General features: G+C 41.7%; 1 protein-coding gene across 1 annotated transcript in view; it reads right to left on the bottom strand.

The window, feature by feature from the left end:
• The window catches only part of LOC122559862 (solute carrier organic anion transporter family member 4C1-like), a 175808-nt gene that overhangs the window by 120906 nt on the left and 42057 nt on the right, over positions 1-12845 (bottom strand). The window contains exon 3 of the mRNA XM_043709986.2: positions 9745-9939. Within this exon, the coding sequence (XP_043565921.2) occupies positions 9745-9939 (195 nt within the window). The remainder of the gene's footprint in view (positions 1-9744; positions 9940-12845) is intronic.

Raw genomic sequence — 12845 nt, 5'->3', positions numbered from 1 at the left:
CAGGGATGGTATAGAACCCCACAGGTAGAGGGACAGGGACAGGGAGATTAGAGTCTGTACAGAAAATTAAGGAGGGTTAAGAAAAGAAGAAACCTCACACCACTTTAAAGCTGTTTAATGAGTCAGAAGCTGTGTCCATGTAAAATGTTCAAGAAGGAGAAAGGACAGGAGGAAGATCAAGGGTGAAGTTCCCTGATACATTGACTGGAAAGCAGAATGCTGTCCCTACCACTATATCAAGACTGAAACATTCTGTGCCAACAGCCTGTTTATCCTCTACTATTGGTAAATCATCCCCAATGATCATGGTTGTATAGCTTTTTTATCTATCCAACTAATGTATCACAGTAGTAACTGTTTAATTGGCTTTGTTTTGCAAACTGTGAAAAGCAGCAGTCTTTAATGGAGGTTATCACATCACTGACATATTCAAAAATGCGACTTGTTGATAGTTAAATGGAACAGTTAGGATCATCAACAACGGGAGCTGTACTGGAAATTGCAGAAATATGCAGTGACAATGTGTCCTTGATTGGCTTTTGAAAGAGGTTACAAAAGCAGTTACCGAATTAAAAACTGTCCACAATAGGTAAGCCCACAGTGCCCATTTGTATGCTTTACAGTTGGATGAAGAAAATAAAAATCTGCTGAAATTGGTAAAAGAGCTGCAAGGTAAAAATGATTATCAATATGAATGATTTGGATGTGAATATAAGGAGCACGGTTACTAAGTGTGCAGGTTATACCAAAATAAGTGGTGCAGTGGACAGTGAAGTTTATTTCAGAGTACAGTGGGACCTTGACCGGATGGGCCAATGGGCTGAGGAGTGGCAGATGGGAGTTTAATTTCAGTAAATCTGAGGTGCTGCTTTTGGATTAGGCAAACCAGGGCAAGGATTATACAGTTAATTGCCGGGCCCTAGGGAGTGTTGTCAAATAAACAGACCTATGGGTGCAAGTACATAATTCTTTGAAAGTGGGGTCATAGGTTGACAGAGTGATGAAGAAAGCATTTAGCATGCTTGCTTTCATTGATGAGAATATGGAGTATAGGAGTTGAGAAAAAAATGCTGTGGCTGTGCAGGACATTGGTGAGACCACTTTCAGAATACTGCGTACAACTCTTGTCATCCTTCTGCAGGAAGAATGTTGTTAAACTTGAGAGGGTGCAGGAAAGATTTACAAGAATGTTGCTAGGACTGAGGCTAAATAGGCTGGGGATTTTTTCTCTGGAACATCAGAAGATGTTTTATAGAAGTTTATAAAATCATTATGAGCATGGGTAAAATGAATAGCCCAGATCTTTTTCCTACGGTGGGGGAATCCAAAACTAGAGAGCATAGGTTAAGGTGAGACGGGAAAGATTTAAAAAGGATCTGAGGGATAACTTTTTCACACAGAGGGTGTGCGTGTAAGGAACGAGCTGCCAGAGGAAGTGGTGGAGGTGGGTACAATTACAACATTGAAAAGGCACCTGGATGGGTATATGAATAGGAAGAGTTTATAAAGACATAGGCCAAATGCTAGCAAATGGGACTAGGTCAACTTAGGATGTCTGGTCAGTGCAGACAAGTTGGACCGTAGGGTTTTTTTTCGGTGCTCTTTGACTCTATAACTCTACAACAGGAAATCACCGTACCTACTGTACGAGGAAAAGGGTACATGTAGACCCAATATTGGAACTGGAAGAATTGGATATTGATTTTGAAACTAAAGATGAAATGGACCTCATATAACACCAAAAATCAAAAGATGCCCAGCCAAAATCTGTAAACAAACAGCAACTGCGGCTATTATCTTGCAAAACCTTGAGAATATCATCGACAGTATTGCCCCATTTCACCTGTGTAGTGAGACAAAGCTGGTGTGCAATGTCACCTATGAGCCAAAAAGGGTGGACAAAGGAGTAGAATCCTTAAGCACAGTTGAGAAGAGATCTACAAGTCCTTCAACTTCAGTGAAGTTAAAGAATTCTATCAAACTGGGCAGCACTGTGGCTCAGTAGTTAGCACTGGTGCCTCACAGCGCCAGGGACCCGGGTTCAGTTCCCATTTCGGGCAACTGTCTGTGTGGAGTTTGCACATTCTCCCCGTGTCTGCGTGAGTTTCCTCCGGGTGCTCTGGTTTCCTCCCACTGTCCAAAGATGTGCAGGTCAGGTGAATTGGCCATGCTAAATTGTCTGTGATGTTAGGTGCATTAGTCAGGGTTAAATGTAGGGGAATGGGTCTGGGTGGGTTGCTCTTCAGAGGGTCGGTGTGGACTCGTTGGGCCGAAGGGCCTATTTCCACACTGAAGGTAATCTAATCCCTCTGTGAAAATTGGATTGCAATTACAGAGAGTTACCATGACAGTTACTTTTGACTGAAATCAGCACCGAAATAGGGAGTAGTTTGAAAACATCATAGATTCAAGACTTTCAAATCTTATTTCATTGAAAAGTTTAAATAGTTTTTTTTATGCCGCTGTAGAAAAGATGTTGTCGACAAAAAATGGTTTAGCTTGTTCTCAAAAGCATAGATAAATGATTTTGGAAGTCATCCAATTTGAACTCTGAATTTTGGAATGAGAATTGTTTTGTCCATATACCTTCTTCAAAAATATTTTCTTTAAGATAATACAAATTTAAAAAGCCAGTTTGAGATTATTAAAAGATTTTCTAACTGTTTTTTGAACTGAATACGTGAAAGTATTAAGATCACCTGGTGACTTGCACTCTGTCCTTTCTGAGACCAGCAGAGCCAACTCTTCCTGCTGGCAGTTTTAAATTATCTCAAACACCTTATGGTGAGATTTGTGATTCTGGGTATAATTAACCCAGTGCCAATGGATTTTGCTTGTCATTTCTGAATAGGTTTCAAGAACATAGCAAGAGAGCTGGAAGTCTTGTGGAGGTAAAGTCCTTGAAATCAGGAGAATCCTAAACTGACTACAATCACTGGAACCCCTAAATATAAGAGCACTATTTAAAATCACCAGACCAGGATGTAATTGCTTCTGAAATTGGGACTGATAAAATTACTTGACACAAGTAACTAATTCAAACATAACCTGAATCTTAAAGGGCAAATAAATTTAAATCTCTAAATGTTAATTTAAAACAATAGCCAATGGAAACAATCTAGGTGGCTTTAATTTGTATCAGAAAAAAATGGAATAGATTGTCTTGGAAGAAATTAATTGAAGCCAATTGGCCAAAAACACTACAGAGGCTGTACACAAAAGAAACATGAGTCAGTTGTTGTCAATGTTAAATTTGGAATAATTTTGAGAAGGAAAATAAAGTATAATCTAGCAAATTACAATTGAGAACTGTGTGGACTTTTTTGTAAAAAAGACTAAACAAGCAAAATGTTGTAATGCTTGAAATCACACAGTAATCATGTTTATTTGTCTCTTTTAAGGTTATTATGAAAACGCACTTCTTTTTACTTATACTCTGGACAATAAAGTTTCTCCAGAGGTCCCGAATCAGTTACAATGGTAATTAATGGGGCCTAATTTAAAATAAAAGACCAGTAACAGAAAAAAAGTATCAAATGGAAATGGGAAAGACTCACCTTGGACGTGGTTATATCCTATGAATATATTCAATGAAATCAAAGTGTAGATCGAATTGGATAATTACCAGTTTTCTATTGAAATTATGTCAGCCTTACACTTTTTTTAAGGGAAATGAATTGGCTGATTTGCCACCATTTTGAACACTAGACCAGGCAAGGAGGATACACAGGCACCCTCCAGTGAATTTTGAACTTTTGAAAAGATCACCTAAAAGTCAAGAATGCATTGCATGATTTTGAGAGACTGTACATTGACAGTGGTGATTGTTACATCTGAAATAACTGACATGCAGGAATGCAAGGTGAAAATGCACTGAAGAACAGGCCTCAGACATGTACATCTCCTTGACAAAATGATCAGTGTGCCCTGGAGGAGCACAAAAACACAGTTTAAATGTTGAGGTACTGACACATCCATAGAGAAACTAACTTTTGGTATTGGTGAGAAGGAGGTAAAAATTAGAGATAAATAAAAACTGAAGAAATATTCACAAAGTGGATAAAAATGAAGGAAGAGTTGGAGAATCTTTTATAGAACATAGAACATAGAAGAATACAGCGCAGTACAGGCCCTTTGGCCCTCGATGTTGCGCTGATCCAAGCCCACCTAACCTACACTAGCCCACTATCCTCCATTTGCCTATCCAATGCCCGTTTAAATGCCCATAAAGAAGGAGAGTCCACCACTGCTACTGGCAGGGCATTCCATTAACTCACGACTTGCTGAGTAAAGAATCTACCCCTAACATCTGTCCTATACCTACTACCCCTTAATTTAAAGCTATGCCCCCTTGATATAGCTGACTCCATACGTGGAAAAAGGTTCTCATGGTCAACCCTATCTAAACCCCTAATCATCTTGTACACCTCTATCAAGTCACCCCTAAACCTTCTTTTCTCCAATGAAAACAGCCCCAAGTGCCTCAGTCTTTCCTCATACGATCTTCCTACCATACCAGGCAACATCCTGGAAAACCTCCTCTGCACCCGTTCCAGTGCCTCCACATCCTTCCTATAGTATGGCGACCAAAACTGCACACAATACTCCAGATGCGGCCGCACCAGAGTCTTATACAACTGCAACATGACCTCAGGACTCCGGAACTCAATTCCTCTACCAATAAAAGCCAGTACGCCATATGCCTTCTTCACCGCACTATTTACCTGGGTGACAACTTTCAGAGATCTGTGTACATGGACACCAAGATCCCTCTGCTCATCCACACTACCAAGTATCCAGCCATTAGCCCAGTACCCCATCTTTTTGTTACTCTTACCAAAGTGAATCACCTCACACTTACCTACATTGAACTCCATTTGCCACCTTTCTGCCCAGCTCTGCAGCTTATCTATATCCCGCTGTAACCTGACACATCCTTCCTCACTGTCAACAACTCCACCAACTTTCGTATAATCCGCAAACTTGCTCACCCAACCTTCTAGCCCCTCCTCCAGGTCATTTATAAAAATGACAAACAGCAATGGTCCCAAAACAGATCCTTGCGGAACACCGTTAGTAACTGCACTCCAAGATGAACCTTTACCATCAACTACTACCCTCTGTCTTCTTCCAGCCAGCCAATTCCTAATCCACACCTCCAACTCACCCTCAATGCCATACCTCTGTATTTTTTGCAGTAGCCTACCATGGGGAACCTTATTTAACGTCTTACTAAAATCCATATACACCACATCTACCGCTTTACCCTCGTCCACCTCCTTAGTCACCTTCTCAAAGAATTCAATAAGGTTTATGAGGCACGACCTGCCCTTCACAAAATCATGCTGACTATCCTTGATCACATTATTCCTATCCAGATGTTCATAAATCCTATCCCTTACAATTCTCTCTAAGACTTTGCCCACAACAGAAGTGAGACTCACCGGCCTATAGTTACTAGGGTTATCCCTACTCCCCTTCTTGAACAAGGGAACCACATTTGCTATCCTCCAGTCTTCTGGCACTATTCCTGTAGACAACGAGGACATAAAAATCAAGGCCAATGGCTCTGCAATCTCCTCCCTTGCTTCCCAGAGAATCCTTGGATGAATGCCATCAGGCCCAGGGGACTTATCTATTTTCACCCTTTCCAGAATTTCCAACACCTCTTCTCTACATACCTCAAAGCCGTCCATTCTAATTAATTGTGACTCAGTATTCACATCGGCAACAATGTCCTGTTCCTGAGTGAATACTGACGAAAAGTATTCATTCAGTGTCTCCCCAATCTCTTCAGCCTCCACACGCAACTTCCCACTACTATCCTTGACTGGACCTATTCCTACCCTAGTCATTCTTTTATTCCTGACATACCTATAGAAAGCCTTAGGGTTTTCCCTAATCCTAATAACTAAGGACTTTTCATGTCCCCTCCTTGCTGCTCTTAGCTCTCTCTTCAGATCCTTCCTGGCTACCTTATAACTCTCAATCGCCCCAATTGAACCTTCACGCCTCATCTTTACATAGGCCGCCCTCTTCCATTTAACAAGGGATTCCAATTCCTTATTAAACCACGGCTCCCTCACACAACCCTTTTCTCCCTGCCTGACAGGTACATACTTATCAAGGACACTCAATAGTTGCTCCTTGAACAAGCTCCACATATCAATTGTGCCCATGCCTTGAAGCCTACTTTTCCAAGCCATGCATCCTAGGTCATGCCTCACCGCATCATAATTTCCCTGCCCCCAGCTATAACTCTTGCCCTGTAGTGCACACTTATCCCTCTCCATCACTAGAGTAAAAGTCACCGAATTGTGGTCACTGTCCCCAAAGTGCTTACCTACCTCCAATTCTAACACCTGGCCTGGTTCATTACCCAGAACCAAATCCAGTATGGCCTCACCTCTTGTTGGCCTGTCTACATATTGTGTCAGGAAACCCTCCTGCACACATTGGACAAACACCGACCCATCTAACGAACTAGAGCTATAGCTTTCCCAGTCAATATCTGGAAAGTTAAAGCCCCCATAACAACCACCTTATTACTTTCACTCTTCTCCTGAATTATCCTCGCAATCCTTTCTTCTACGTCTCTAGGACTATTAGGAGGCCTGTAGAAAACTCCTAACAGGGTGACCTCACCTTTCCTATTCCTAACCTCAGCCCAAACTACCTCAGATGGCGAGTCTTCATCCATTGTCCTTTCCACCGCTGTAATACTATCTTTGACAAGCAATGCCACACCTCCCCCTCTTTTACCCCCACCTCTGACCCGACTAAAACATTTAAATCCTGGAACCTGCAACAGCCAATCCTGTCCCTGTTCTACCCATGTCTCCGTAATAGCCACAACATCGAAATCCCAGGTACCAACCCATGCTGCAAGTTCACATACCTTATTTCGTATACTTCTTGCATTGAAGTATACATACTTCAAGCCACTTTCCTGTTTACAGGCACCCTCCTTTGAGATTGATGCCATGTTCCTAACCTCCCTACACTCCAGGTCCTGCACCCTAAAGCTACAGTCTAGGTTCCCATGCTCCTGCAGAGTTAGTTTAAACCCCCCCCCAAAGAGCACTAGCAAACCTTCCCCCAAGGATACTGGTGCCCCTCAGGTTCAGGTGTAGACCATTCTGTTTATAGAGGTCCCACCTTCCCCAGAAAGAACCCCAGTTATCCAGATACCGGAATCCCTCCATCCTGCACCATCCCTGTAGCCACACATTTAACTGTTCTCTCTCCCTATTCCTCTATCACGTGGCACGGGTAACAAACCAGAGACAACAACTCTGTTTGTTCTAACTCTGAGCTTCCAACCTAGCTCCCTGAAAGCCTGCCTAACGTCCTCAGCCTTCTTCCTACCTATGTCGTTGGTGCCAATGTGGACCACGACTTCGGGCTGCTCCCCCTCCCCCTTAAGGACCCGGGAAACACGATCAGAGACATCACGTACCCTTGCACCTGGGAGGCAACATACCAAACGTGAGTCTCTCTCACCCCCACAAAACCGCCTATCTGTGCCCCGAACTATCGAGTCCCCAATTACTGTTGCTCTGCTCTTCATATCAAGAGGAAACTTGCTATTTAGTGGGCGGCACGGTGGTACAGTGGTTAGCACTGCTGCCTCAGAGTGCCTGAGAGACCCGGGTTCAATTCCCGCCTCAGGCGACTGACTGTGTGGAGTTTGCACATTCTCCCCGTGTCTGCGTGGGTTTCCTCCGGGTGCTCCGGTTTCCTCCCACAGTCCAAAGATGTGCAGGTCAGGTGAATTGACCATGTTAAATTGCCCGTAGTGTTAGGTAATGGGTAAATGTAGGGGTATGGGTGGGTTGCGCTTCGGCGGGTCAGTGTGGACTTGTTGGGCCGAAGGACCTGTTTCCACACTGTAATGTAATCTAATGTAATCTAATCTCCACCCTTCCCTTCTGAGCAACGGGGACAGGCTCCGTGCCAGAGGCCTGAACCCCACTGCGTACCCCTGGTAAGTTGTCCCCCCCACAAGTATCCAAAACGGTATACTTGTTCTTGAGGGGAACGGCCGCAGGGGGTCCCTGCACTGGCTGCTTCGTCCCAGTCCCCCTCACTGTCACCCATCTGTCTGCAATCTGTGGAGTTAGTACTTCCCTAAAGCTCCGATCTATGACCCCCTCTGCCTCCCGAATGATCCTAAGTTCATCCAACTCCAGCTCCAGTTCCCTAACACGGTCTTGGAGGAGCTGGAGATGGGTGCACTTCCTGCAAGTGTAATCAGCAGGGATGACCATGGCATCCCTCACCTCAAACATGTTGCAAGAGGAACATTGCACTGCCTTCACTGCCATCCCTCTAAAAGTAACCTTTTAAAAAAAACCAAGTCTAAAGAATAGAACAAGCAAAATGCAGCACTTACCTACTTACCACAACGGGTCTTATTATTAGGTTAGAGGAGGAGGGTGGGTGGGAGGCACTACCTCTGTAGTGCCTCGGGTTCCTCTCCTGCGCGCTTTTAAGTCCATGCATAACCCGTCACCATTTAAGCATGAGTCAATCTTAAACTTTATCGTATGTGTAATCAGCTTGTGATTATTGAACAACATGCTTCAAAAATTATATCTTCAAAACACACCATTAAGGGTTAATCATTAAGAGTTAATTCATATGACAACCAGCAATTGAAATAAAGTGTAAAAGTAGGCAGCAAAGGTTGGGAAAAACGGGCATTATTGCCTCGGGTCAGCTTAATGCCTAGGCCAAGGGCTAACGGGGGGGATTGTTGGAGTTGCCCATGGCTGAAGAGAATTGTTACTTGACACAGCAATTTCAGTCAAAATGATGGCCTTCATGCTCAAGGCAACCAGGTAAGTTAATGAAGTGGCTCATAGAAATCTTCGTGGCAAAGAGGAAACTTGCTATTTAGTAAAGTGTAGAAGGAAATGCTTTTTAAGTAATTGCCATTATATATTATGCACATAAGTATACTGAAATTATCAATGCGACTAACAAAGTAATGTGTAGGAATTTAGCTGAATTCTTTAGACAAATAGGTAGAGATAGTAGTGAGAAGCCTCTAACACATCAGTTGGAAGGATTGAAAGACAAATGGTAAAAACACCAAGAACCGAATAATGAACAACGAAGGGAAATGCACTTTGTGAAGGAATACCAGAAAACAATCGCAGCTACACAAGGTAACAAACAGCATCCACTCAGAATGATGCTGCCGGAAAATGTCTGGGGAAAGTGATAACGGTCGGAGGGGAGATGGGAAATGCTGATGCTCATGTTGCACATAATCATTGTAACACAGAATGTATAAATATCCTGTACTTTATTGGGGTAGAGGGGGGTAGTGGGAATATTTTGAAGTCTGTTTCCAGTGACCTCTCCCAGGCTGCGTTGGTAAGGAACTCCAAATAAAGATCGATTTGTCAGCTGAACACAGGATTCAGACCCCTCTTTATAATCTCTCTCCAACACTGGCAAAACATTTCCTTCAATCAGATCAAAAACACCAATGCAACACCACATTACTTGTGAACGTGGTGATAATTACCCCTTGTTGACCAGACTAAGACATGGCCTTCAACTGTCAATTTAATGATGTAATATCTGTGCCTTGCCATTCAAAAATTAATATTAAATACAATATCAGAATTGTTCTCCTATTTAAAGTACTACAACTTTCTGAACATCTAGTAACTTAGATAATAAAACTGAACATAATTTCACATAAAATGACAAACCATCATGTAAACATACCTATATAAAGGGAACTTTTCTCGATAGAGACAGAGTCATCAATATGGGCCGTTCCCAGTGTGTACAAAGGGGTTCCTCCTACCCCATGTAGCAGTTGACCCAGAAGAAACACAAGTAGAAAACTGGAGGATTTTGTAGCTGTGGAGGTAACACAAGCTGGTATGCTAGCATTACTGTGAGGGGTAGTACAAGTATCTGAAAGAAAAGAAATATTAAAACTATCATAACAGTTCGAAAGCTGTGCATCTGCAGAAATTTCTTACCTATCTAACCAATTTTTTTAGGACCTGTCCATCCCAATAAATATGATACTACATAAGTAAAATTGCCATTAGCTGTTACCTGTACTTCACCCCATCAATTATGGTCCTTTCGAACAATACTATGATCAAGAAGTCAGCACAAATGAACCTTTAATCATGGAATAAGAACATAAGAAAGGAGGTCAAAACTAGGCTAAATAAAAAATTTCCTCGCAGGCTGCAGATGATTTGAAAAGATTAAAAAGTGGCAAGGGCTTTATTTTTTCTTTCATGGTTTGGTGGCCTTATTGGTAAGTCGAGCATTTGTTGTCACCTTTAATTGTCTTTCTTAGCAGTTAAGAGTCAATCACATTGCTTTGAAGTTGAATGCAAGCCAGACCATGTAGGGAAATTAATTTCCATCCCAAAAGGATTATATTGAACCAGTCTGGATTTTCCAACAATCGATAATAGATTAATGTCACCATAACTGAGACACACTTTCAATTTCAAGATTTCTTTTCATTCGAATTTTTAATTAACTAATTAATTTTAAATTTCACCTGCTATCATATGGCATTTACATCAATATCCTCAGACAACATTAAATAACTGAGGTTCCATAGAATTCCAAAGACTCACAAACTTCTGAGTAAAAAGGCTTTCTCTTCATCTTGCTCCCAAGTAGCTTTTCCCTTATTTACCCAAAAACATAAGACTTCTCAGAGTCCTGAGACAAAGCTGAAGGTGTTCAAGGTCACTTCCAACTGACTGAATATCATTGTGTCCTTCCTCTGATGAGGTTGACAGGCAGCTGAAAAAGAAGAAACCCAAGAGGGTGAAGATCTCTGAACAGCAGCTAGTTTGAGGCAGAGGCAGAGCGACCAAGACACTGTTGTGCAGGGGCTGAAGAGTTTGAAAGAACAATGAAAATTTACAGGTATGTGCTGATGTTACCATGCAGGAGAAAGCCACTAATGGCAACTTTTGATGAACACACATCAATTATATCATTTTTTGAAAGAATTTCACATGGACTGGCACGTATGTTGTGAGCCAAATGTGTGTGCATGAAGACACCAAGCCAATCACTGTCAGCAGTTACAATTAATTCATGAACAAAGAATAAATATCAAAGGTTCTGGGAAGCAATCAGCACCACAGAAGACCCTCATTTCCATCAACAGAAGAAGCTACAAATTACAAAAAGAAAGGATCCAGAAGAGTGTTGGATATAAAATCTTTCAGCTAATATTGTCATTATGTCACCACTTCACCCAACATTTTGAATTATTACAATCAGTATGATCTGTTATGCTACCTTGTTTGCATGTTTTGCTGAATTCCTTAACATCTATAAATTGATTTTAAAAACATTATAAGAAGATCATTGACTCATGGAAAAGAAAAGTGATTGTGGCAGTCATTTTCTATCCTGGGACAGAAATAAGGGGTGGGGCGAAGGAATAGGATGCAGCTCTCAATCAAAGAATCTGTCAACCATGATGGAGGGGAAACATCGCTAAGAAATGAAGAACACCTTGTAATATTTAGTTTGAATCCAGACATCATGGGAACAAACCTGTAGATACACAGTGAATTGAGTGTGGACTGAGTGCATGCATTTGTTGAGTAAAGTAGTGTCTAAATCTTTAATTTGTACAAATCTAATTTAGCCTAATTTAATGTGGAGTTGGCATTAAAGTGAAATCTGAAGTTTAGGTTGTCCAGTTACAAGGTTTAAGCATGTTTATTTTCACAGGTTCCATTGATGAAGCAGCCTAATTAAGAACCATTTGAAATGGAATCCTCACTTACTGACTCAGATAGGCCCTTTACATTGGGGGGATGTGTGTGACTACACTAAGAAATGCTTGGAGGGATATGAGCCAAGTGCAGGCAGGTGGGAAGATTTTAGTTTGGGATTATGATCAGCATGGACTGGTTGAACTGAATAGTTTCTTTCTGTGCCATATGACTGTATGGCTGGCGTAGTTGAGCATTATGAGGAGTTCAGCAGAGAAAAGAGAAAGGTATTTGGTAGCTTTTGAATAAAGAAAACAGCTGATTCATGAATAGGATTGGTCGGGCTTTTTAAAGAAAAGTAAGGTCTTCATGTTTGTGTTCAGGTCTTTTGTCTTTTATTTCTTTTTTTTAAAGGTTCTTGCTAGGTATAACGTTGATTCTGGCATTAAAAAAATGCATATAAAGTATAAACAATGGGATGCTTCAAGTGTAACAAGCAAAGACACCAGAGTGATTAAAAAATAACTTAAATAAAATGCAATAGAGATGGCAGTTTTGGTGACGTGTTACAACCGCAGAATGTGGGAATTGCTAAACACCAAGATAATCCACAGCAAACAGATCTGTAGCAAGTGGTTACAGCTTGATCAACTTTAGATCTGGGCTGAGGAGCTGGAGTCCATTGCGCAACATCAGTTAATTACCTGGACACTGATCTGTCCGACACCTAGATTAGGTAGTTTAAGTTTGGTACGTGATCAAGGACAGGAGGATGTGACTTTAAGTGAGGCAGATACGGTAATTGAAAGGACAATTCTCAATGAGCCTTAGTCCCTGCAATCATCAGGCAGTTATGAGGTACTTACAAGATTGGTGGATGAAACTGGGGACTGCAGGCAGGATGAGTGAACTGGTCATAGCATAATGGTACAGGGAGCCATTCAAGTTGCAGGACAAAATCAGAACATAGTAGTGGTGCGGGTATATATTCTTGTCCCAGCAGGCCTGAACACAACTTCTAGATGATATGTTGCCTGCCTAGTGGCAGGGTTAAGGACACCTCCTAGGTGCTATGGAGAAACCTGGAATGGAACGGCAGGCATTTAGTTGTCA

The sequence above is a fragment of the Chiloscyllium plagiosum genome, unplaced genomic scaffold (assembly GCF_037043375.1).
Source record: "Chiloscyllium plagiosum isolate Xiang-an unplaced genomic scaffold, Cpla_swu_hap1 HiC_scaffold_2, whole genome shotgun sequence".
In the NCBI taxonomy this organism is placed as follows: Eukaryota; Metazoa; Chordata; class Chondrichthyes; order Orectolobiformes; family Hemiscylliidae; genus Chiloscyllium; species Chiloscyllium plagiosum.
Note: the sequence above shows the minus strand (reverse complement) of the source record. Positions and strands in the feature narration are given on the sequence as shown.